The sequence below is a fragment of the Sciurus carolinensis genome, chromosome 4, assembly GCF_902686445.1.
Source record: "Sciurus carolinensis chromosome 4, mSciCar1.2, whole genome shotgun sequence".
Lineage (NCBI taxonomy): Eukaryota > Metazoa > Chordata > Mammalia > Rodentia > Sciuridae > Sciurus > Sciurus carolinensis.
In genome coordinates this window covers 158,909,729-158,935,305 of record NC_062216.1, presented here as the reverse complement: position 1 = coordinate 158,935,305, position 25,577 = coordinate 158,909,729, and the positions used below count along the sequence as shown (strand labels likewise).

General features: G+C 39.5%; 1 protein-coding gene across 1 annotated transcript in view; it reads left to right on the top strand.

The window, feature by feature from the left end:
- C4H12orf42 (chromosome 4 C12orf42 homolog) overlaps nucleotides 1-9,763 on the top strand; it is a 91,498-nt gene extending 81,735 nt beyond the window's left edge. The window contains exons 2-3 of the mRNA XM_047547872.1: nucleotides 5,827-6,180; nucleotides 9,330-9,763. Coding sequence (XP_047403828.1) covers nucleotides 5,844-6,180; nucleotides 9,330-9,763 — 771 coding nt within the window. The 5' untranslated portion in view covers nucleotides 5,827-5,843. The remainder of the gene's footprint in view (nucleotides 1-5,826; nucleotides 6,181-9,329) is intronic.
- Nucleotides 9,764-25,577: the final 15,814 nt, after the last annotated feature.

The following is a 25,577-nucleotide window of genomic DNA, read 5'->3' as shown; positions in this document are numbered from 1 at the left end:
TCTCTTGGACTCAACCCTATGAACTTAAAACTAACTCTTGCTCCACAGCTTGGAGAAAAGGTGAGTGGGAGGTCACAGACTTCATTAAAACCCATTATGTAACCTAAGAATAAAATTGGGCAAAACAGGAGTTTTTAGCATGAATGGAAGATCTATTTAGGGCTGATATTTGAATTTGGATGTAAGGAGATGGAATCAATTAGGTTTAGCACTATTTGTGCCTAAAGAACAAAATTAGTTTTGGGGAATTGATTGTTTTATTTCTCCTTCTAGAAGAGTCACCTTTCCACTCTGTCTCTTCTATTATCTCCTGTTTCTAACTCTAGCATATTCATGTTATGAAAAGCCAAAGATGTATTTTGGGCTATAAAGGAGTGAACACAATGCTCTCTGGATCTCAGTGGTACTAAACATGGAGGAGTTAACATATCTATCTTTTTCTATTGAATTAAAAATGCATGCATCAGCATCTGCCATGATTTATCATGAACTACTTTACAACTCAAAGGGAATGAGAAGCTGTTTCTGTAAACTACATTCGGCCCTGAAGTTTATTTTGTCTTGAAATCTCCTGTCTGCCACAGTGTTATTTCAAATAAAATTAGCAACAGATGGAAGATCTATACTGCAAAATAAAAGGCAGGGTTGTTTTTGCATTAAGAGAACTTACACGTTTTTAATTTGGGAAAGTTTTTCAAATAGCAACAGCAAAATAAGTGTCTCCATGGTTAAGACACATTGGCCCTTACTTCGGTGTACTAGCCATCTTGAAGATGCCATTTCTGCTTCTGTGCATTAGAAGTAATCCTGACAGCATTTTCTGTGGACTAAGACTTGGGCAGTAGGGCAAGGGCCTGCCCACTGGCCAGTGGCCAATGCCCAATATTTGTTAGCTGCTCTTCATGGGTGCTTCATCCATCTCAGTTCATGGAAGTCACATGTACCTCTCACATCCCTGGCATTGATTGTGTAGTAGGCAAACACAATTTCTGCAGAATTCCAAGTCCTGGGTCCCAATCCTAGTTTGACTAGTGGTAAAGACAAGATGCTTACTCTGTTTGGGTCTTGGTTTCTTCCTCAATAAAATGAGTAAGTCAGAGAGTTTTGTGTTTACTTATGTGAAAACAAAGAGAATATAAAGGAAGATGAAAGTTGCAAAAGGGAATATACTACTGGATTCTGAAATGAGGACCATCTGTTGAGAGAGATCAGGGTAGAAAGACACTAATGACTCTATAGCTCATGTTCATGATTGTTTGCCTGAATAAGAGTACTGGACCCTGCTGAATGACTGAGACCAGGGACTCTCCACCCTGATGACACATTTTAATCACTGAAGGGCTTACAAAGTATAAATATTTGAGTGTCACTCTAACTAGGCATGGGTGGGATCATGTGCCTGTGTTTTTAAAAGCATGTCAGGTATTGTCTAATGTGCAGCCAAGGCCATGAAATGTTGAATTAGACTGAGGAGAAGTGTAACCTCACAAGAAGGACTGGACTTTAAGTCATGAGCATGAGTTTTGGCTCAAGATTTGTCACCATCTTGAATGAAAATTTGAAAAACTAAAAAAAAAAAAAATTCCTTTGGAGATTACAAAAGCATTTTCCATTTCTCAAAGTCTGTTTCTGATTATTTAATACCACAACGACTGATGGTTATCAATTCAGGCAACCTGGTAGTGGTACCACAGAGGAAACCAGAAATTCATTGAAGAGTCTGAAACTGGAAGGATTCATTTTTACCGCACTGAAATTCATTTTGGTTGATTTAGTCTTAAAATAATTACTTCTATTGGCCTGGATAAATTTTCATCACTGGAGTAGTACCTAGTATATGGTAGATAATCAATAAATATTGGTTGTTAAATAATTAAATAAATAAGCATAATCACCATCTGTCCTAAAATCATACACATTGGTTTTGCTTGTTTACTATGCTTGTGTACACACACACACACACACACACACACACACATACATACATACATATGCACACAGGGATCCCATTATTTCGCAAATATGAAGTTACTTCTTGCTCTTCTGGCAAGACATGAAATCTTTGATACAGAAGTTTGAGGCTCTAGTCTCCGGGGGATACTAATATGTTATCCCCAGGAGATATTATAACAGAAGTGTATGTTGAAGGTGATGGGACTCAGCCTCAGATAGCCTTTAAGGCCTCTTTGAATTCCTCACTTCTGGGATATAAAGATACATGAAGAGCCTCAGGCCTTCCATTCTCTTGCCAGTGTTTGAACACCTGAACAAGGGTGGATCAAAGGCCGTTGGTTCTAGTGACCTTTTCCTTTGGGATCGTGAGATCCAGTGCTACTATTTTGAAGGATTCTGGATGTTTCTCTGCATTTGGGAAGATTTAATAAATTTGTGTACCATTTGAAATCATGGGCTTTAGAATTAAATGAGAAAATCAAATAAAATGAAAAGGAGAAGCTCAATCTGAGGTATTAGAGGTAGACCAGATTTCTAGAGCTCTAAGACCTGCTGTGCTCAGGGCTCGCAAATGCACTTGCATTGTTCCAGGCTGAATATTTATAAATCCGTGTTCTGAGGTGAAGATGTTACGAAAGGAAGTAAATGACAATGTGGCTTTTATACAGTTGGCCTTGGGTCAAAAACACAAACTGGTGGGCCTGTGATTATTTGATGAGCAGTTGTGTTTTGTGTATTTCACACCATGTGTTTTAAAAGACTGAATAGTCACCACCATTTTAAAATCAGAAGCTTTTGCATACATAAAAAGATTCTGTTTCTCCTGAAAATCTATCTATGCTAGACCCATATTTCCTTATGGCCATAAAGAACAGAATCAGAAGGCACTGGGGCCCTTCTAATGTGACATGTAGTTCCAGAATATCCTACTTGGCCCTTCTCTCATTATGGTGATCTGCCTGGCCTCTGGAGGTGTTGGTTTTAACGTCCTCTGCAGACATGGCGGTATTTTAGGAGTATGTCCTGGCACCCAGCATGACTAGGACCCTCTTTGTCACTGCTATAATTTTTTTTTTCCACAGAGTAAAACTCAAGACAGCCAACATCATCTTCTCCCATTCTACGCCTCTTACATCCTGGGTTTTTCTCTTTTCTATCCCCCAAATCTGAATACTTTTTACTTTTAGTAAAAAGGATGGTTATGAATAATTGCTCTTGGACAACATTGCAAATTGGCGGTCTTCTGGTTTAATGGTCTTCTAGGGCTGCTACAGCAAAGCACCACAAACTGTGTGGCTGGAAATAATGAAAGTTAATTTTCTTACAGTTCTGAGACCAGAAGTCCAGACTCTAGGTGTTAGCAGCATTGGTTCTGTCGGAGGTTCTGAGGGAAAACCTGTTCATTGCCTTTCTCTTAGCTGCTGGTGGTTGCCGGTAATCGTTGACATTTCTTGGCTTTGACATTCCTCTGTCTCCCTCCTCCTGTGGGTCTTCCTGTGCCTGATCTCTGTTCTCTCTTCTCCTATGGATACTATTCATATTGGATTAAGGACTATGCCATGATGATCTCATGTCAATTACATCTGCAAATATCCTATTTCCAAATAAGGTCATATTCACAGATACAGATGATTAGGATTTGAACATTTCTTTAGGGGACACAGTTAAACCCATAAAAATCTAGGTCAGTTGGTCATATAACTACAGACCCAAATACCTCCTATCTTTAATTTGTCCACACTAGTCTGCTCGACACCCTACCCAGTCAAATCTGGAACTTTCTCCTTCCTCATCCTGCTCCCTCCATGGAAGATCTCATTCCATGTCAGTATTAGGTGATTAAATAAGTGCACAGTAGGAATGTTAAACCACATTAACTCTCTAAAGTTTATCTTCATTGTTGAATTAAGGGTATTTTCTGGATCATAAGAGTAATGCAAATTTGGTGTATAAAATTTGAACATTATAAGAAAATTTCAAAGTTTGAATTAGACCACTGAGAAACAACTCTTAATTTGGTTCATTTTCTTCCAGATTTTATTCTTTTCATTTTAAAAATAAAAGTGGTATAATTTTGTATCTTTATACTTAATAAGTATTTTTCCATATAAACTATTTTACTATGTAATAATGTTAATTTTAAAAATTTATTGCTTTCTATATACCAAGTATACCCTAAACACTTACCTAATCTGTTCTTTAAAATATTCCTAAGAGGTAAGTACGATTATGCCATTTTAAGAATGAGGAGGGAAAAACTAAGGACATTGTTCCCCTAGAGCTACACAGCTGTAATCTGTAGAATTCAGGATTCAAACCTAGCTCACCAAAGTTCAGAACTTGCACTGACACTTATCTTAGAAATGAGTCAGGATTCATTTTCTGTTTACATGGAAAAGGGAATCTCAGAAAGACTTGGATTTGGTAATAAAATAAAGGCAAATAAATCATCTCCTCTCATCAACTTCACTATACTCCTCACTCCCCAAAAGACCTTAGTGCTTTCAAATCCTAAGCCTATATTCTCCCTCCTTCTCACACCCTCACACCATCCAGTTGTATAATCCAGAAAATTATTCTCCCCTCTTTCTGTCTGTCTCCTCCCTCCATAACCCACCCATTGCCAATTGGCTAAGGAGCCAGCGTTGGTTCTTGATATCTCTTTAAGCTCTCTTCTCCCTATGCCTTCCAGACCACCATCCTCTGTGACAGGGAAACCTGGCGTTGCATTGGTTCTGTTTGTTAGTATCTTTGACTATTGGGAATTCTTTCTTTGTTTATTTTCTATCAAAGAGTGAGCAATGTAGCTACGGATGGTCTGAGTTGCCACAATAGCTATCAGTTTCTCAAGGGGAGTAATCAGGGTAAAGGAACTCACCTCAGTTGCTGGATAAGAATTAAAGTGGGAAGTACCATTTTTCACTGGCTTCTTCACAATATTCTAGAACAGTTTTAAGTCACTGTTTTTGTCTTCTGATGGCATCCAGGAGAGTCTTGAGAATCAGGGCTGGACTATGGGGCTGAGAGATCTAAATTCAAGTTCTAACTCTGCTAATTAGTATTTGGGCCAGCTTGAACCAGCTACTTGTTCTAAGTCTATGTTGGGTTATTTTAACAAATGATCACAAGCAAAGTGATCTAAAACAGGAGCAATGTATTCCTTTGGTTCTGGAGACTGGAAGTTGGAAACGAGGTATTGGCATGGCTGCGTGTCCTCCTGAGCTTCCAGGGGAGGAGTCTTCCTTGTCTCTTCTGGTAACCCCAAGTGTTCCTGGGCTTTTGGCAGCACATCTGTGGTCTCTGCCTCCATCTTCACTTGGCTTCTTTCCATGTATGATGTATTTACATGTGTGTGTGCTAGTTTTCTCCTGAGGATAAGAAAGGTGAACCTTAATCCAGTATGACCTTGTCTGAACCTGATTCCTTCTTCAAAGACTTTCTTCCTAGACAAGGTCACACGCACAGGTCCTGCGGGTTACGACTTCAACAGGTCTTCTGAGGGAGACATGATTCAACTCTTAAGCCTCAAACTGGCTCCCTGACCTGTAAAATGGAGATAATAATCCCTGCTAGCTTTGGCTTTTGCGAGGACTGAATGATAAGCATGAGGAGAATCTCACAAGGTGCTGCAATATAGCTTGACTTCAGCAAAAGTATTCTCAGCCCTTTACCTTCTTCTCCATACCTCCTCTTTTTCTCCCATGCAGATACCTTGGTCTCTGTTTTGGCCATTTCTTTTTGCTCAGGGTAGAAGCGTAAAACAAACAAATATTCACATATGACCTGATTTCATCCTTTCTGCCATTAATCCAGAAGGTGATAATGAAGTGCATTCTTTCCAACTAATGTATTTCCCTTTTACAATACTTCCAGAAAGAACCCAGAGTCCAATGGCATGTAAAAGACTTCTTCATACTTGCCAGTACATCATCCCCAGGTCTTCTGTGAGCACAGATTCTTTTGAAGAAGAAAGCTGCAGAGAAGCCTGTTCCACCCCAGTGTCATCTGGTGAAAGGGATGAGGATTCACTGAGTTTCACTCTCAGAGAGAAAGTTCAAAAGAGAGTCAGCAAAACACCCAAGCAGGCCTGGAGCAGCCCATTTTTGGAAACCAAAATGGCAAATAAACCCAGTCGACCACACTCGGAACAACCTATGTACTTGGAGACCGCAATTAGGCACATGAGACTTCAAAACCAGTCTTGGTGCAATTCCCAGGGAAATTCTGGTAAGTATCACCTGGTTCCTAGCTTTTCCTTTTTAATCACAACCTACCACCTTTTGATTTCCATATAAACAAAAAAAAGTAATTGAACCACTGGCAGATCATATCCTAGAAAGTATAATAAGAACTGTATCAGTCAGTCCTTAATGAGAGTCTACTTTTTATATTGCTGTTGTATTGGAGGAGAGAACATGTTTGAACTGATGACAGGTGATTTGATGATTCAGGTGTCGTACCAGATAATAATGGCAGTTATTATCATCATCCCAGCCCAATTTATTAAACTCTAATCATATGCTAGACTTTGTGCTGAGCATTTTACATTATTTTATATAACACTTAGGCAGAAAGTATTATTATTATTATGATTCCTATTTTACAATTAAGGAAGCCATGAATTCACAGTGTAGGGCAATGGGTATGATAATGAAGTGCCTTGAAATCATATGTCATAGTAAGAAAAATCATTAAAAATAAAGGAAATGAACCAGAAGGAAAGGACTTTGAAGCAGGAAGAGCTTGGTCCAAGCCTCCGGTGTCTCCCATTTCAGTTTGTAGTCATAACAAAGTCCCCCTATGTTCCTTAGCTGCTACTTTTTTTCCCTCTGTAAACTAATGACAATTACTACTTTGAAAAGCTGTTGTAATTAGAGGATTGATATAAATAAAGTTCCCTGAAAATAGTAGGGACTGAATGATGGTGAGGATGGTGGTGTTTCTGATGCTGGAGGAGAGAAAAAAGAAAGGGACACGTGCCTGTCTACAAATATCTAGGCGCTTTCAAGTAGAAGGATTAGGCTGATATAATGTAGTCTTTTTTTCTTTTAAGGGAATTTTTGAGGTAGATTTAACTCCAAATATTTGCACAGTTTTTTAGAGTTGACTCAAAGAAGAGAGGGATGAATTTTGACTTAATATGAAGGAGATCTTTCTTTGAACTGGACAAAATGTACTGCTTGGGCAGAAGAGCTAACTAAGGCAGGGGTCTGGGAGACCTGCTGTCAGAGATACTGAGTCAGAGATTCCTCTATTTCTGGCAGGCTGGGGTTGATGGTGGGATGCAGAGAAGCTAGTTGATTGACACGATTTGAGTCTTGCAATGTACGAGGCAAAGCACTAAAATCTGACTGTACATCTTCAAGTTTAATCTATATGATCCTCCTCAGAAAGGAACTGTTATTTTCTCATGGTTACGATGCAGAATCTGAGAGAGGTTCTGTGATTTCAGGGCTGAAGCAAGAATTTCAGTCTTTCATTCAACTCTGGGTCAGAGTATCCTTATAGTATGGTTCTAAATAGAACAGCAGTGGTTTTTGGTATTGAGGTCTCACCATGTACTTAATGCTTAACATTTTATCTTTTTCTTCCCTCACTTACTTAACTAGTTTCCTTTTTCATTTTTTAAAAAGCCTTCAGTGAAATATTACCTACTTGGGTATTTTCTAATCTCCTGTCTTGCTTTGTTTTTCTTCATGGGTTTTTATTACCAGTGGACATTATAAATTTGTTTATTTGCTTATTTATGAGTCTTCTTCCTTCTTTAGGGATCTTGTCTGTCTTATTTCCTTCTGAATCTCTAATGTCCATTTTACTGCCAGGCATATATCAGGCATTCAAATATTAACGAATTAATAAGTGAATGAACAAATTTAGTCTCATTGTGAATTAGGTAATGTGATATCCATGTTTTGTGTAAAAACAGAGATGCTTAACCCAGGTGATATGCCAGGAATAATTCTGACCCTAGATCCTTGTTTTTTCATTAAACTACACTGACCTTATAAGGCAGTTTGCTGCAAAATGCATCATTACTGAAGTACTTTGAGGGAAGGAAATTCTATTCTTTGACTTAAGACAGAGACAGCATTTTAGTCATGTTCTGTTGCTCCAAATTCCAGAGTTCTATCCATATTCTCTGGTGGATTCTTCTTGCACTGAATATTGATGACAGTGAATGGATCATCTACCCAGGATGGAAATCCAAATAAGCAACTATTAACTTTTTACAAAGTGATGAGTTTGAAAGTGTTGGAATGTCATTCCATCTTTATTTTCAGGAAATAATTCTCACTTTGGACAAATCAGATTCACTAATTCCCCCCACCCTGCGTTTGACTTATGTATGTTGAGTGTATCCAATGCATATCAGGCATAGGACAATGTATAATGAACTAAATTGAATTACTTAGGGATATACTGACTGTATGACATCCATTGTTAGGAAGATATTGTGTATTTCAAATTTTAACATATTTTTGAATTTGCAAGTGATCCTGTGAGTTTTTCAAATAGTCTAGACATCTACATGTCATTCAAAGCCCTTTAAAAACTTATTAAAAGTGATTTGAAGCATGTGAATTATTGAATTATTATCTTAACTCATTACTGAAGAATTAGCCTTTAATTTTTTTTGTGGAAGTTAAGAGGCAGAATTTCTCAAAAACTTCAAAATTACACACACACCTGCATAAAAATGCAGGTGTGTGTGTGTGTGTGTGTGTGTGTATTGCTTTATAGTCTTGGCTGCATTTTTAAAAAAGTAGCAGATCTTACATGTGACAAAATGATTTGACTGGGTAACAACAACAAAAAGCTTTATTAGTGTTAGTGTGTACGTGTGTGTTGTGTAGACAGCTGTAGGTTAGTCCACTGTTTAATTTTCAACTGGTCTACAATTTCGAATAAAATCCATGAATAACTTCCTCTTGGGTCTTTAAAAATCATCAGTTGTCAGCCTAAATGGGCCACAGACCCTTTTATTTTTGCATGACATCTCACTCCTTTGTAATAGTAAGTTCCCATTCCTCAACTGTTCCCAAATTTAGAAGTTGATGCTCTATTTTAGTCACCAATTCGTCCCCTCTCCCCTTAGAAGTTTTGAAAAATTATCTTGAAACAAGGTTTTCTGAAAAATTTGTCAAAATTATTTTGGAGTGGGGGAGGTGCTTTCAAGCATCAGGAAAGGAATAGACAACGCTTTGGATTTTTGTTTTTTGCTTTTTTCTTAAAGACACTGGAGGGGAGGAAGCGCCTGAAGGTAGCGCCCGGGGACTTTCCTTTCTCTCCGCACTGCAAGCTTCCAATTCTAGCATCGCGTTGGCGGGGAGCTTGCGGCTGGCGGTCCCGCACTCCCGCCCTCCTTTGCCTTCCAGGTCTGGCCCAGAGACCTTTCACCGCCATCGGCCTGTGCAGGACCGAGCCCCGCTCCGCGCAGCAGAGCGCAGGGTGGAGTTCCTCGGAGTCCAAGCTGGAGGAGACGGGAGACTCCAAGGCACACCCAGATTTCCAAAAAGAGCTCTTAGTCGCTCCCGGAAATGCAGTCGGAAGAAGCGCGGTTGCCATGGCACCGGAGATGCTCCCCAAGCATCCTCATCTCCCGGAGGAGAGGAGGCTGCGGGCAGACGCCTCCCTCTCGGGCAATCTGGCGGAGGAGCCCCTTCCTCGGTTCGCGGGTGCTTTCACCCATTTCCACTCCAAGAGATTAATAAAGGTTTGCGACGCGGCGCCCCCGCGCCCGCCCCGGCGTTTCCATACGGCCTGTTCACAGGCTCTTCCGAGGCCGGTGGTGAATGCTCACTTGCATTGACCGCTGCGAGGGAATTGTTCGGCGGCCGCGGCCGGTCTTCAAATCAATGCCTGCCCAGAACAACGGGAAGGGCCTCAGATGTACTGGTTTCCACAGAACCATTGTTAGGCTTTTGTGAAGCATTTTTGAACCTAATAAATAATGTCAAAAGTCTCTATCGCAGCCAAAAATGTTCCTTTTGAAGCATTTCTAATAGTATTTTTGTTCTGCAGTGTCTCCCAGTGTTACAAAGAATTCGTGCCGCACAATAGGGATGGGGTACACCGCGTGCCACTTTGCGACGTGCCTACCCGGATTGCAAGGGTCCATCTCTTTGTTTGGCTTTTGCAGGTAACCGGTTTCACTGGCCAACTTCGGCTCTGGTTTAAGGATGTTTTCTAAGGGCCTTTAGAATTTCTAAACAGAGGGTTGAAGAACACAACTGAATATCTGTAATTTAATAGTTCACATGAAATTTGATTATTCCCAATGTGCCTAGGGAAATTCTTCAGGCAATATTCGGCTTTTTATGGCAGAAACCTGAAGCTGGATCTTGAACTGAGACCTTGAAACACTTGGAAGTAGGTTTAATGTAAAAAAAAAAAAAAAAAAAATTCAACTTCATAATTTGTAGTTGCAAACACCAGCGGCTCACTGAATGTGTTATCAAGATGATCTTTCTTAGCAACAGGGTTAACTTAATATCTAAACGTAGCAGCTTTTCATCATGTTGTAATGCTGAGACCAACTTAACCAAATGATTTTATGGGATTAGTTTTTTTTCTTTTAGTGTGGCATTTTATTTTCCTTTTCAAATGTTCAGAGAGAAACAGGAATCAATGTAAAGAGTAGATCATATGCAGTTCTGTATTCAAGTTTCTTGTTATTTCCTGCAGGCTTGAATTATAGAGTTCAAATTTAAAATCTTGATGAATTACATTGTTTTTGCTTCCAAATTTATACATTTGATATATATTTACATAATTTATGTATAATGTATATATAAATATATGTATGTATGTGTATATATATATAAGTATATATGATGGCTATATTATATATACAATCTATATGGTATATATTGTATGTATATATGTGTGTGTGTATAGATATGATGTCTACATTTAAGACATCATCATGTTTCAAGTCTAAATTTAAGTCTCAGAGATTCAGTAGGAATGGAATATTATGAAAATTTGTATGTCCTTATATGTAGGAATTTGTTTAGTTCTTTGAAAACTGTTTAATTTCTTTAAATAGTAGCATTCTCTAAGATAGTTTAAAGAAAAGTGATACACCCAAACTTTAGAGCTTTGCTGGTTCTAGATTAATATGGGTTTACAGTATGACTTTTACTTTTATTATTGTTTGCTAACAGTTTTGTTATAAGAGAATGGACAGGTTATTAATGGTGATTTCTGGAGTTCCCCAAGTATATAATGGCATCTGCTCACCAGAGTTCATGTAACAATGGTAAGTTCAGCTTCACGTCATCAGATTGGGGAGAGGTATATGGGCAAATTGATTCTATTTATGTAGACTTTTGATCCTGGGATATTTAAATTTGCTCTTTAATTATGAGTTGGAACAATGATTTTTTTTTCAGGACAAGAAATCATTGCTTTAGGTGATTCTGAAACAACCAAAACTTCAGACAGGTCAGTTTCAAGAACAGAAAAATGTATTTGATAGAGTAGATGGATTTCCTCAGCTGTAGAAATGCAAATTAGTGAATTTATTGACAGTGTATTATAGAAGAAGCAGGTCTGTTCACAATTGAGAAAAGTGATGCAGGCCAAAGATATAAACTGTGTGATACATCATATTCTAAAGCAGTTTTCCAAAGTGTGTTCCATAGAAACTATTACTGGAAGGACGTTGTGAGATGGGGATTCTATAGAAAAACACATGTGAGAGATGAGGTCCACCATGCTCTCTCTTACAATAATACATTAGACCTCTGAGAATTTCCACAATGAAAAATCCAATAAATTCTATTTAACCCAACTATTCCTGATTTTATTTAATCAAGGAACCCTGATGTGTGTTTGTGTGTGTGTGTGTGTGTGTGTGTGTGTGTATGTTTGTACACATCTTTGTATTTTTTAAAAATAACACCTGTCAGTGTCTTGCAGCATTACTGTCCTGTGGAACACACTTGAGAAAATGGTTGAGAAAACATTGTTCAAAAGTCTATGCTAATTGATGATGATGGGGGGTGGCTAGGGAAGAATAGGGTTTCTTTAGGTAGAGGGGAGTGAAGGGAGGGGAGGGGGCATGGGGGTATGAAGAAGAGCAGAATGAATCAGACGTTTTCACCCCATGTACATATATAACTGTACGACTAGTGGGATTCTACACCATATATAACCAGAAGAATGTGAAACTATACTCCACATCAAAATGCCTTCTACTGTCATGTATAACTAATTAAAACAAATAAAAAATTAAAAATAAAGGGTTTTGCTGCTAAAACAAACAAACATAGAAGTCTATGCTGAATATACCAAGTCTGTGAACACTGGCTAGGGTTCAAAGTAAGGATGTCTTCTTAAATAAGTGAAGTAAGAATCAGAACTCAGAAAGAAGCCTTTCAAGATCCCCTTCTTCTCTGGAGAAGTGAAATGAGCTGCTCCTGGGTGGTTGTCCTTATTCTGGGTGCTCGTGGCTGGGAGAAAGTCAGCTGGTCCATTTCTGACCAGCAGCCTGCCATGCTGAGACAGTGATGCACGAGTGGCCGAGAGTGACTTAGGATTGTGGGCTGAGGGCATGCAGGGCCTTCTGAATGATCGTACTAAAACTCAGAACAAAGGCAAATGCAGTTAAATCTTTCCCAAGGTTATTATTTCTGGAAACATTGCTGAATTAAACAGTCATAATTGAGGATGAATCAATTTCGGGGAATAAACAACATGTGCTTATTTATAGCACAGACAGTGAGGACGGGAATCAGGTCCTATGGTGGGAAATGATTGTTGTGTAGGTTCTGCTTTCAGCTTTTACTTCTTCAGGGGTATGTGATTTCATTATAATACATTTATTATCACATACTCTAAGTGTCTCCTAAGGAACATGATATGTCACTTTATGGAAAAAATATTTTTCTGAAAATGCATTGAAAAATAGACATAGATAAATGTAAAATATTGGTGCACTGAAGAAACTACATATTTAAGACAATCTCCGGTTAATAATGTTTTCAGGTGTAGAATGCTTTTATAATACAAAATAAATGGTAATTACAGTTAGCTAGTATTTATTGTGTATTATATACTAGGGACTGTGATAAGCATTTTGTGTGTATTAATTCATTTATTTCTCACAATAATTCATGAAGTAGTTATTATTACCTCAGTTACATACATGAGGAAGCCTCATTTTTAATGATGATTACATATACATATAGACATACATATAATAGATATATACACAAATAAGCTTAAAACTCTTATTGTGTAATATAAATTTTTACTTTATATACAAATATGTATTACATATGATGTTATAAAGCTGGGAAATATGTACATATGAATATGCATGTGCATTCCACCAACTTTTATAAATAAAATTTTATTACATGCTGTTGGTGCCTATGTGAGGTGAGTGTTATAGTTTGGATCTGGAATGTTCCTGAGAAGTGCATATGTTAAAGACCATGCAGCAATGTGCATTTGGGGCTTTTAGGCAGTGGGTGGATCCTGAGGGCTATAACCTCACCAGCAGGTCAGTCCATTTGCCGGATTAATAATTTGAATGGACTAGTGAGTGGTAACTGTAGGCAGTGGTGGGGTGGGCATGGCTGAAGGAAGTAACTGGGGGGATGCCCTTGGGGACTCTATCTTGCCCTTCCTTCTTCCCCTCTCTTCCTCTGCTTCATGGCTACCACATGCTGAGCAGCTTTCCTCCATTGATGGTGCCTATCGCCATGATGTTCTGCTTTGCCTCAGGCCCTAAGCAATGGAGCCAGCCAAGCATGGGCGGAAACCTCTGAAACTGTGAGCCAAAATAAACCTTTCTTCCTCTAAGTTGTTTATGACAGGTATTTTGGTCATAGCAACAGACAGCTGACTAACAGTGAGTACTGAAACTCTACTATGTGTCTTCACTCTCGAAAGCATGGTAGACAATGGGAAGTGATCATGTGGGTTGACCACAAATAGTATGTTTGAACTCTTTGGAGAGCAAAACAAGAATCAAGATTATTTTCACCTAATTCTTTTTGTTTGAAAAGACATCAACCCTGTGAATAAAGGCTCAGAAGACAAGGGAGGGGAAGGTGGCGTCAGGTTTATGAAACATGGCAACACTTTCCAAGGTTTTTGAAGTTGATCAATATCAAACTTGCGAGGGGGCAGGGTGGCATTATGGAAACAGCTAAGGGACTGGGTCTGACCCAGATCTGAAAAGTCAGGAAAGTGTTGGCTACTGTGACCAGACCTGGGTGTCAGTTCCACCATCTGACCAAAATTTCTTCACTGTTAAATTGGAGTGAAATATTTTTTTTTCTGCAAGGGATAATTTGAGGACCAAAATATTTACCATCAAATAAAAGCATTTAGAAAAGTGAGAGTAGCATGCAAGTGCAAATCATAATTTTAGGACTAACATGAATAATCGTTAGTATATACACTTGCAGAGGCAAGAGTTTTTGTATACCACATCGCTGACCTTCACCACCGACTTCATGAAGTCAGCAGTATTATCCCATTTACCAATAGAGAAACTAAAACATAGACAAAGCCATATGGCCCATGATCCTCCCTGCAACCATGCTTATAAACATTATGCTACAAGAGCCCATACAAAGAAAATTCTATATTTCACAACAATGCATGTCATTGATAAATTAACAGATGAATCATTGCAAACCTTGGATTTGAAAAGTTCATTTTAGAGTACAGAAAGGCAGGTGGCATTCTCCAAATGTGATTTTGTAGCCCAACTCTGTAAAAGAACCCGAAACTCCACAGACATGGGAAAGACAAGGCAGTACTCCTGTGAGTATCATTGTGGTATTAAGGATCTGAAGTCATGTGAGGATCCAGGAAAGAGGTTACTGTCAGGGAAAGAGTTGATATTAAGAAAAATGCCCCAGAATTCTTAGAATGTGTGGTGTCCTTCCTACACAGTCCAAGACCTTCGTGAAATATGATTTTCTTCATCAGGGCTTGTCCACGGTCTTTGCTGTGTCTAGGCGCCCATTCCCATTGAGTCCTCTGTGTCCTCTCTGCTTTGCTTTCCCTCTGCTAGGGGAATCAATCTGATCTTGTAAGTCAGGAGCATGGGATCAACCCCGAAGTGTTGACTGGGTTTTTTCTATCTGAAGTAGTTCGTCGTGAGGGATTTGAGAATTGTGGTTCAACTTGACTTGCATTTATTTTCACCATATACCAGGTATTGGCCTTGGTCCTGGGAATGTTGACTCAAAAGGACACAATCCTTCTTGACAAGCTTAGCCTGTAAGGCTTAGTTCTGTCATTTATTCATGCTACAATGCTTATTGAATACCCACAATATGCTAGCCACCTTTTTTTTTTTTTTTTTGGCCAGGGATAAAGCAGTGAAGATTCATTGTGGTCAAGTAAATCTAGGTTGACATTAAATAATGACACAATAATGTTCAGGGCTGTAATCCTTTAATATCAATTCTGAAATCTCAAATCTTGGAAAACCAAAAGCTCATTTGGCATCAATTATGAGCCAAACCAAAGAGAGACTATCAATAGTCTTTATCTCATTCAGCGTGAATGTTCATGTTTTTTATTAAATATTTTTTTAGTTGTTGATGAACCTTTATTTTTTATTTATTTATTTATTTATATGTGGAGCTGAGAATCGAACCCAGGGCCTCACACATGCTAGGTGAGTGCTCTACCACTGAGCCGCAACCACAGCCCCTGTCCATGTATTTTGATGAAGATGTGTTAATATGTTTGATTGTGGGCTTGAATAGTGTTAAACAATGCACAAGATGCACAATTTATTCTCCATTATCTAATATTGTAGTTTATTGGGAATAATGTGAAAAAATTCTAAACGCCATCCAAACTCAACTGACCCAGACAGTTTTATAAAAAGGATTTTGATTTTGATGTTTAAATTTAAGTGCAGTGGAAATTTAGAGAAGGGAGAGAACAGTTTGGGTTGAAATAACCAGAGGAAACTTCCAGAGGCAGAATTTGAGCTTGGTTTTGGAAAGCAGAGGATTTGAAAGGGCAAATAGTGGGTAGAGAGGGAAATGCCAACCAGGTGCAAATCAACTGCTATAGAATCTGAAACTTACACATTTTGAAGAGGTCTCTTCAAGGAAGAGGATAACAAATTGATGAATATGGTTAAGTAGAGAGACTTGGAAGGGTGCTTACAGATGGAGGATCCTGAAGATTAAGTTTCATTTGTTTCCTCATGAATTCATTTTTGTTCAAGATCAATAGCGGGGCTAATTTGTTCTATAAGTAGAACGTACTTGATGATTATAAATAATAAACATGAATGTTGTCACATGGGGTAAAGAAGAGGAGATGGTTTCCTGGGTATGGGCGGAGGTGACTCACTCATCTTTTTGAATTGTTTGGGATTTCACAATTTGACAACAAACACAGTCAACTGATACTAGTTTGTGTGGCTTTGGGAAAAGGGTCCAAATAATTTTTAAAGAATGAATCCAACTGTGAGTATATTTTGGAATGTAAGGCTTTTATCAATTTTTTCATGTTTGATTCAATAATCAGTTGCTGAAATTTAAAGATTTGTCAATCATAAATTCCTTACTATTGATAAATGAAAAGCTCTTCAAAGAAGAGAAAGCTGCATTTCATTTTGAGTCTTACCTTTTTAGATGACATTTGGGGACAGCTTATCTTTAGGTCTCAGGAGATGAATTTGAATTTTAGCAGATGCAACACATACACGTACACACACGAATTAAACCTAAGGGTATTGTATCATGGAACTATGTCCCCAGCACTTTTCATTTTTTATTTGAGGCTGGCGTTGAACTTGTGATCCTCCTGCCTCAGTCTCCTGAGTAACTGGTATTACTATGGCATGAGCTCAGAATATTTTTTAAGATAAATACTTTATGATTATAAGGGAAATTTCAATTACTAATACTTTCATGAAAAGTTTTCCAAAGATATCCACAATCATTATTTTCACTCATACAAACAATGCTGACAGTCAATGTGTATCAAGTACCTAAGATGTGCCAAACACTGCTTTTTTAAATTGCAGCATCCCTGCTTCCTCCCCTGCCACACTTTTTAATCTTTTGTATTTATTGATTCATTGATTTTTTTTTGCCACAGAAGTTTTTGCCATTGTTTCTGACTTGTTTACTTTGATAGAGCAGATTTATTATATTGACATACCATACGAGTCACCTATTAAAACTGAAAAATAATTCATTAGATTTTAGCATATTCCCATATGTGTGCGACCCTCACCGAAGTCCAGCTTGCATTTTATCTGCTCAGGGAGAAGCCCTGTATTCTTTAACTGTCACCCTACTTTCCTCCCCACCCTTACACCCTAAAAAAGCACGCACCTGCTGTCTCTGGAGATTTCCCTATTCTGGACATGGAGTGGAACTCTATAATGTATGCTCTTTTGTGACTGACCTCTTTCATTTAACATAATTGTTCAAGATTCATAAACACGTGTTACATAGTGTGCCAGTAATTCCTTTAGATGGTGAGATGGCATTCCATTGCACGGACACACCGCATCTTGCTCATCCGTTCATCTGTTGGCGGATTGGAATTGTTTCCACCTTTAGACTATTGTCAGGAATGCTGTTGCAAACATCTGTGCCCAGCGTTTGTGTAGACAAAGGTCTTCTTTTCCCCTGGATGCAGTGTCTTCTTTGTTCCTCACAATACGCTGTGGCATGTTGCCATTACCCCCTTGTACACAAGAAGAAACAGAATAGAGAGGTGATGTTACTTGTCCAAAGTCATGTGGCCGAGCTGGGCCCTACACCCAGGCTGGCTGATTCACATTTACTGTGCTGCTTTGCTCTGTGTCAGTGTCTCTTGGATGGCTTTCTAAGTTTTCTTTATTAGGGATATCTAAGAAATTATGCACACGTGCACACACACACACACAGAGACCACTATTCAAATGGCTGGTTCACTCCCCAGCCATTTGCCAGTCATCGACTAAATATTACACAGATTTCCTAAAGTGTATCCAGAAAACAAAATCCTGAAAAAAATATAATGACTCATGTGGACTTAGCATCCCTTGCATATATTGATATCACTTTTTAAAATCATATTTTCTCACTTGCACTTGTCTTTCCAATCCATAGTGTGGCTGGGCTTTTGGAATGGCAAAAAAAAAAAAACCCATTGCCTAAACTGTCTATTAACCGATGCTCTTGAGGTCAGTCCCCTCCCCCCTTAACCCTTCTTTGGGGTGAAATCAGAAATCAGTATTGCGTGTTAGTTCCTTCCTTCCCACACCTCCTCTAGGTTAGAGTTGAATTCTTTGAGATCGAGATTTTTTTGTGTGTGTGTGACTTTAACAATGTTCTCTTCACATGTCCTTGCATAGGCCCAACAATTGCTTGTTGACCCATTTTAACCTCTTTTGAGCGTCATCTTCAAAGTGTAACTGTCCTTGACAATGAAAGAGACCTTCCTATTGTCTGGTCCTTCCAGGCAATCTTAGCATGGAGCTCAATGGCTTTCAGATGGAGGAGTTGGCTAGAGGAAGGAGACAAAGTAAGCTGTTGTTCCTGGGTGACTTTTCTAAAGTTCTCCTTTTCTCTCTTAGAATGGTGCATTTCTATAGACGATGACAGACGTTTTGACAGGTGCAATATGCTTTGAACTGTTGTGTCCGATAATTCTTTTGTCTTGGGTTTTCCCAGCAGAGTGGTACATCTGAAGATGCTGATATGCATATTGTTTGGTGTTCATTTAGTGTGCTGAAGCCTTCCTTCTTGCTTTCTCTCCACCTCTCTCTTTAGGCACTTTGCACGCACGTCACTAACACAGATGGGAAGGCAGGCATTAGTGCAGGAACCCCTCCCCTCCTACCCACCCCCCCTTTTTTAAAAAAAAAATGGAAATCCCTTCTTGAATAGTTTTCTCCTTTTTTTAAAAAAAAAGGAAGGGAAGAACAAAAAATTACCAAGAGGCATAAAGAAGCGGAAATTATATATGGCCTAATAACACAATGACAATTGTTTGCATTTTGGAGTGTACCCTTGCATATATTTTGCTTAGCACATCCACATATAGAACTCTTTTTGTAAACATGAACTTGTACCACACCTAGAGTTCTATAAACACTGATTTCCCCTCACCACAAAGAATTGTGGGTATTTTGCAATATCAACAGTCATTGTTATAGAGAATTTTTATTGTACCCTAATTTAATTAAACATTTTACTATTTTGAAGCATTTTAGTTGCAAATTTCATTACAGTAAGTATTTTTTTGCAATGAATATAATACATTTTACACCTTTGTTTTGTACTCTTCTGATTATTCTGTTAATTACTAAATGTGGAGGTACCTGTCAAGATACAAAAAAAAAAAAAATAAAACTTTTGACATCTTTTGCCCACGTCTAGAAAGTTTGCTAAGTATTTCATCTAACCTGCTCTCTGACTTGTAGAACTTAAGGAAAAATGATGATATCAGTTAGAAAAGACTTAGCCTAAACCAAAAATGGACACGGAGATTCTGAATTAAATCATTTTGCCTCTTCATGTTGGTCACGATGAATTAGATATACATAGATTTTTTTGGCTTTGGTATCAATGTGGTAAAATTTTCATCTGAAAAATCAGAGTTTCTCTTTGAGAACTAAAACTTGGGGTTTTCAAGTATATAGTGGAATAGCACTTGTTTCATATAGAAAATGATATGGAAATAGAACCTTAACTGACCCAGTTTGCTTCTCTGACCTTTCGTCTATTTCTTTTAAACGTGGTTGTTACCTGACACCTTGTTCTAAGCATGACTAAAGAGAACAGATTGAACCAAAATAACAGGGACATGTTTATAAAGTAAAATAAATAAAAATTGCCTTGCTCCTTGTTACAATTCTACGTTTTTACTTCAATTTTTATTTTTCCATATTACTAAGAAAATTCTAAAATTTGAAGAAGTACAAACTAATAAGGAGTTTGGGATTAGGAGTTTTGCTAATGTAAGAAATGATTATGAAAGAGTTTGAATAATAATAATTATTATTATTATTAATATTATTATTTGGTGGTACTGGGGATGGAACCCGGGGCCTCACCCAGGCTGGGCAAGCACCCCACCACTGAGCAGCATCCTCAGCCCGTAAAGGGGATTTTGAGATGTTTACTTATCTATCTTTCAGAACCTTCTAAAGCCACCCTGAGAGGCTGGGGTCGTGGCTTAGTGGTAGAGCGCTTGCCCAGCAAGCATGTGTGAGGCACTGGGTTCCATTCTCAGTACCACATATAAATAACGGAGTAAAATAAAGCCACTCTGATTTATAAATAGAGGGAAAGTCAATGCAGAGAACCTTTTCCAAGTCTGACATGCTGAGATCTGGTTTCCAGAGGGTGTAAAAAGATAGCGTGGGTGATGGAAAATGATGAAATATTTTTAGTCTGAGTGAAAAGAAAAAAGATTAAATGCTTATTGAAAATGACAGGTGAAAGGACTTGCAAATTTCAAATATAGTTACGTTAAACTAGATAAGGCAATCAATGCTTGTTTCTAACTTGGTTCCTCTTCTTGAACCTTGTGATGATCATGCCTGGTTATCTTGGGCCCCCCGCGCCCCCCACACCTGGCTTCCCTGGCTCTAGAGTTTCCACTTTGTTTTCCTCAGAACTCTCCAGAGTCCGCAATGAGCCCTTGATGTGAAAGGTCAAGGTAGGCTGTGAATTCTGCCAGGTTCCAAAGCTGTGCGTGCTCCAGGGTCCGCAGCAGGACCCTGGGAGCGTGAGCAGCGCGGGTCACGTGGTCCGCTGACCCCTCTCTGGGTTTCGTGACTCTCTGCCTAGTAACAAGTGATTAATGGTGGATGGTAACTTTGAGAGCAGGTCTCCTCAGGTCCCCTGAGTTAGAAGACTTCCTCATTATCTTAGGCCTTTTCACTGGAAATTTTACTCACAAATTAGGTTGAACAGAGTCTTCTCAAAGAAAATTATTTTCGGTATTTGGTCATCGGGGAGCAGAAGGCTCACGGTCATTGACTGCATTGAGGAAGGGTCGGGAGGCGAGCGTTGATTGAAAACCCGGGATGGTCCAGGCTTCCCCCTCCTCGGCTCCAGGCCTGGGGTTTCAGAATTGGCAGGGCGACCAGAACTATCACTTATCACTTCCAACTGACTTTTCCCCACCAAAAGTGGTGGAGTGCTTTGGAATTTTCCATGTTGAATTGGGGTAGAGGTTATGAGCACATTTGTTTATTGAGCTTTCACATTCAATGGCCATCTGGATCCATGGCATGCACTGCTGCCTGCCTAGCCAGTGTCTAATCTCCCCTTTTTATGAACAGAACCCCTGTTTTATTGAGGACAGCAATATGCTGGGTTAAAAACATTTCATCTTGGTACTTCCTTGGAACTACAGTAACTGTGTTAACCTGCTTTGGTCACCAGGTTATAAACCGAACTCTGCTGGGGTATCTGTAGGCAAGGGATGTCAGTCAGAGCGGTGGGTGGGTTTCCCTGAGGGTGGGGGAATGGCTATTGGATGCATGTGCTCAGTATTTCACTTCCAGTTCATTCCCCTTTTCCACCAGTTTGCCTCAAGTCAATATCAGAGTTCTCAGGGAGGGACAATACTTGTTAGCAAAACATCATTTCTCTGTTTCCAAATTGAAACAAAGCCCATGGCTGCCCTGAATAAAAATTCCAGATAGTTATTTATAACTACAGGAGTTTTAAAGTTTCAAAAATATAAGAAACCCTCACCATTTCATTTAATGTACAAGGGGAAAGCTCTCTTTAGGATTCCCAAGGTGTCAAGGTTTAGGAGAGAGAACTTTTCTCACAAGCCCTTGATGAGATTCTGTCATTCAAAAGTTCTTTCTCATCCCCAAATCAGGTCTTCCCGGAAGGTGTCACAAAGCTTTCATGCTATTTTCTGTCTCTTGATAATGAGAATAGCTTTTCACAAAATGTGTATTGTGTTGACTCTGAATATTGTTTCATTTGTGGAGTTACTTTCTCTTGCTCAGTCTTGAGTTTCTCTTGCTCAGTTTTCCGGATCTGAAGGAAGATACGTTGTTCACTCACTTAGTTCTTTTACAAAATATTATTGAGCAGTTACTATGTCCTAAGAAAGGTGTTGGGTATCAGGAGTGTCTAGTGCAAAGACATTCTCTATCTCCTTAAGGACTTTCTACCAGTGAGAGGGGGGTACATGAGACTGTCAGAGAGCATAGTAGGAAAAAACTTTGCTCAGAGTCCAAAGAAAAAGAAGGATAAGGGAGGTGTATTTGAGGTGTGAGCATGGCAGGTCCAAGACTCTGGAGAACAAAGATACTGATGGGTTGGGGCCAGTGTGTCTGGAGCCCAGTGGGTATGGGCATTGTGGTCAGAGATGAGACTGGACAAGTTAGTGGAGGCCAGACTGTGAGGACCTGGAGGCCAGAGTAAGGATTTTGATCTCCTCCTGACAGTGATGAAAAGCCCTTGAAGCGTTTTCTGTAGACAGATGTACTCTGAAGTCAGAACAGAGAGCACATGGGAGTAGAAGCAGGATGTGTCTTTGGAGGCCATTCAACTGTGGTGCCCAGGATGTGGTAGTAATTTGGAGTAAGATCTCAGTTGAGGTACCAAGTGTAAGTTTATGACTATGTGGTCTCCAATTCAGTTTTAATGTCACTCTAGGGAGCCTGCCTGGCCTCTCTCTTTCACTCCTGTCCCCAGCGAGGTTATGTTAGTGGCCTTCTCTGTAGAAGAACAGTCTGGTGCTTAGACTTTGGGGCACTTGTCACAGAGCTGAATTGTAGACTTCCCTTTCCAGCAAGGGTGACCTGCAAGTCACTTTCCATTCCTGGTGCCATCCCCCTCTGTGGGTGCCTGTGGTGGAGTAAATAGGATGACATTGGTAAGGCTCTTATCACCTACTTGCTGCTCAGAGTAAAAGGCCCAGTGACACACAGCCTCCTGAGGCATATCAGTCACTGCATTTGACTCCTTGCCTGCCTCTGTGCCCTGCTGTCAGAGCCTGGAGAGAGGAGAACGTGCCTCTTGTCTGTCATTTCAGAGAACAGGCCCTGTGGTCAGCCTGGATGTGAACCCCTGCTCATCCCCTGACTGTCTGTATGACCCGGGTCAGTTACTTAACCTGTCAAAGCCTCCATTTCCCCGCATAATGTAGCTCAGAGTGGTACCCACTTCCTAGATTTGCTGTAAGAACTGAATGATATTGTCAAGGACTCGATAAATTAGCACAATGTGCACATTCAGTGTTATTATTAGTAGCAGTGTTGTTAAAATCCCAATGCTTTTATCGGTGTCCAGGAAACAGATGGAAGTCAATACATATTTCCTGATCAATGAATGGAGCTATCTGACGTTTTTTTCCTGTGATGTACTTGTCCTCCTGGTCTGGGTCCCTCTGTTTTCTATCTGCCTTCCCTGCCATTAGCCTCAACCCAACATGAAAACAGGAAATCTCTTCGTGTCTATGTGCACGACTTGCGGTGTCTGTGGTGTAACGTCCTGTCTTGCAGCACAGCAGGAACAACGCTGGCCTGGCCTGCCCGCGCTCAGACCCGGAAGAAGTTCAAGCTGCAGTTCAGAAGAAATAAAGTCATCTCTAGCCAAACACCTGTCATGATGCTGACCTCTCGTTCCCATCTCTCATGACACTTTTTCTTTCTGATGGAAACAGGGAATCACCAGGGATGGAGGGGAGTTCTTGTGGAAATTGATTTTTAGTAGTTTCCCTGTCTTCCAGCTATTCCTTCCAAATGTGTCCTCGCCTGTTTTTATTTTATTAATATGTTTAGTTATATAAAAGGTATAACAAATATATACATAAATAAGTATATAGCTAGAAACCTATATTTAAGAGCTTTACTGGGGCATAATTGGTTAAAAATCTGCGTATTTAATGTGTATAGCTTGATGGGTTAGAACATAAACATACCTCTGTGACACCATTACAACAATCAAGGTGACAGACATCTATCACCTCCAAAAGTCTTCCTGTCCGTGTGTGTGTGTGTGTGTGTGTGTGTGTGTGTGTGTGGTGGGGGTGCGGTGGTAAGGATGCTTAACTTGAAATCTTCCCCCTGAACAAAGTTTTAAGTATACGATGACATATTGTTAACTGTAGGTATTCTTTAGAACTTATTCATCTTGTGTAACTGAAACTTTATTCCCATTGACAATGGAATATTATTTAGTTTTAAGAAAGAAGGAAGTGCTGGGCGCAGTGGCACACACCTGCAATTCCAGTGGCTCAGGAGGCTGGGGCAGGAGGATCGCAAGTTCAAAGCCAGCCTCAGCAAAAGTTAGGTGCTAAGCAATTCAGTGAGATCCTGTCTCTAAATAAAATACAAAATAGAGCTGAGGATGTGGCTCAGTGGTCGAGTAACCTTGAGTTCTATCCTCAGTATCCCTTCCCTCAGAAAAAGAAGAAAGTCTCATCAGATGTGATAACAGGAATGAACCTGGAGGGCAATGTTCTGTGAAATAACCCAGGACAAATATTGCAGCAATCCTGCTTATATAAGGTAACTAAAATAATTAAGCTCATACAAGAAGAGATTAGGATGGTGGCTTCCAGGAGCTTGGAGGAAAGGGAAATAGGGAGTCATCATATGCGAACTTATGGAGCCTTGACTCTCAGGAACACATTGGTGGTTGTAAAACCAAGAAAAGCCATTGGGTTTTTTTTTTTTTTTTTTTTTTTCTTTAGGAATAGCCATTAGGTTTCTTTGGAGGACAGTCCTGAAGCCCTGAATGTGTTTCCCCACTTAGAGTCTCTGAAATGCCCAGTGAGCAGCCAAAGAGGAGCCTGCCATGGTCACGCTAATCTCTCCGGGGCATTGTTTCCTATCAGCACATTCCAAGGTGTGGTGGGGCAAGTCACCCATGCCCTGACTGGTGGTCCTACATGCCCAGCCAGAGCCCAGTGTGCAAGTAGACACCAGTCATCCACACTTACCAAACTCTCCTCTGCACCTCTTCACGTGTCTGCCACTTTCCTTCCACATGACTGGACAGACCCCAGGCTTCGGAGTCACATAATGCTTAGACCACGATATTATCATCTTGGGTTATTTGTGTTTTCTTATTTTTTTTTTTCTGTCTTGTTGGAGAAAAGAAAAAAAAGATGATTTTTAAAAGTGAATTTTCTTCCACAGGAGGAAAATATAATTTCTAAAAGCACATTTTGAAAAACGACTAGTTGCATTTTCCTTTACCATAGGAAAAGACCTAGTTAATAATCAGGAATGTTTCTGAGGCTTCCCGTGGAAGTATTTCCCATTTTTGCATTTGGTCATATGATAGCTAATTTTATGTGTCAACTTGGCAGGGCCATGGCCCACAGATATTTGGTCAAACATGTCTGGGTACTATTATGAGGGTATTTTGAAAAACATGAAATTAACATTTAAATCAGTAGATTTTGAGTGAAACAGATTATCTTCCTTAATGTAAATGAGTCTTATCCAATGAACTGAAGGTGGAAAGAAAAAGATTGACTCTTCCAGGGAGGAGCAAACTCTCCAAAGATGGCCCTCACACCTGAGCTGCAGCGTCAGCCCTTCCCTGGGTCTTCAGCGAGCTGGTTTCTCCTGCAGATTTTGGTCTTGCCAACCTCCATAATTGCAAGACTCAATTCTTTTAAAAGCCCCCATCTCTCTACCTGTC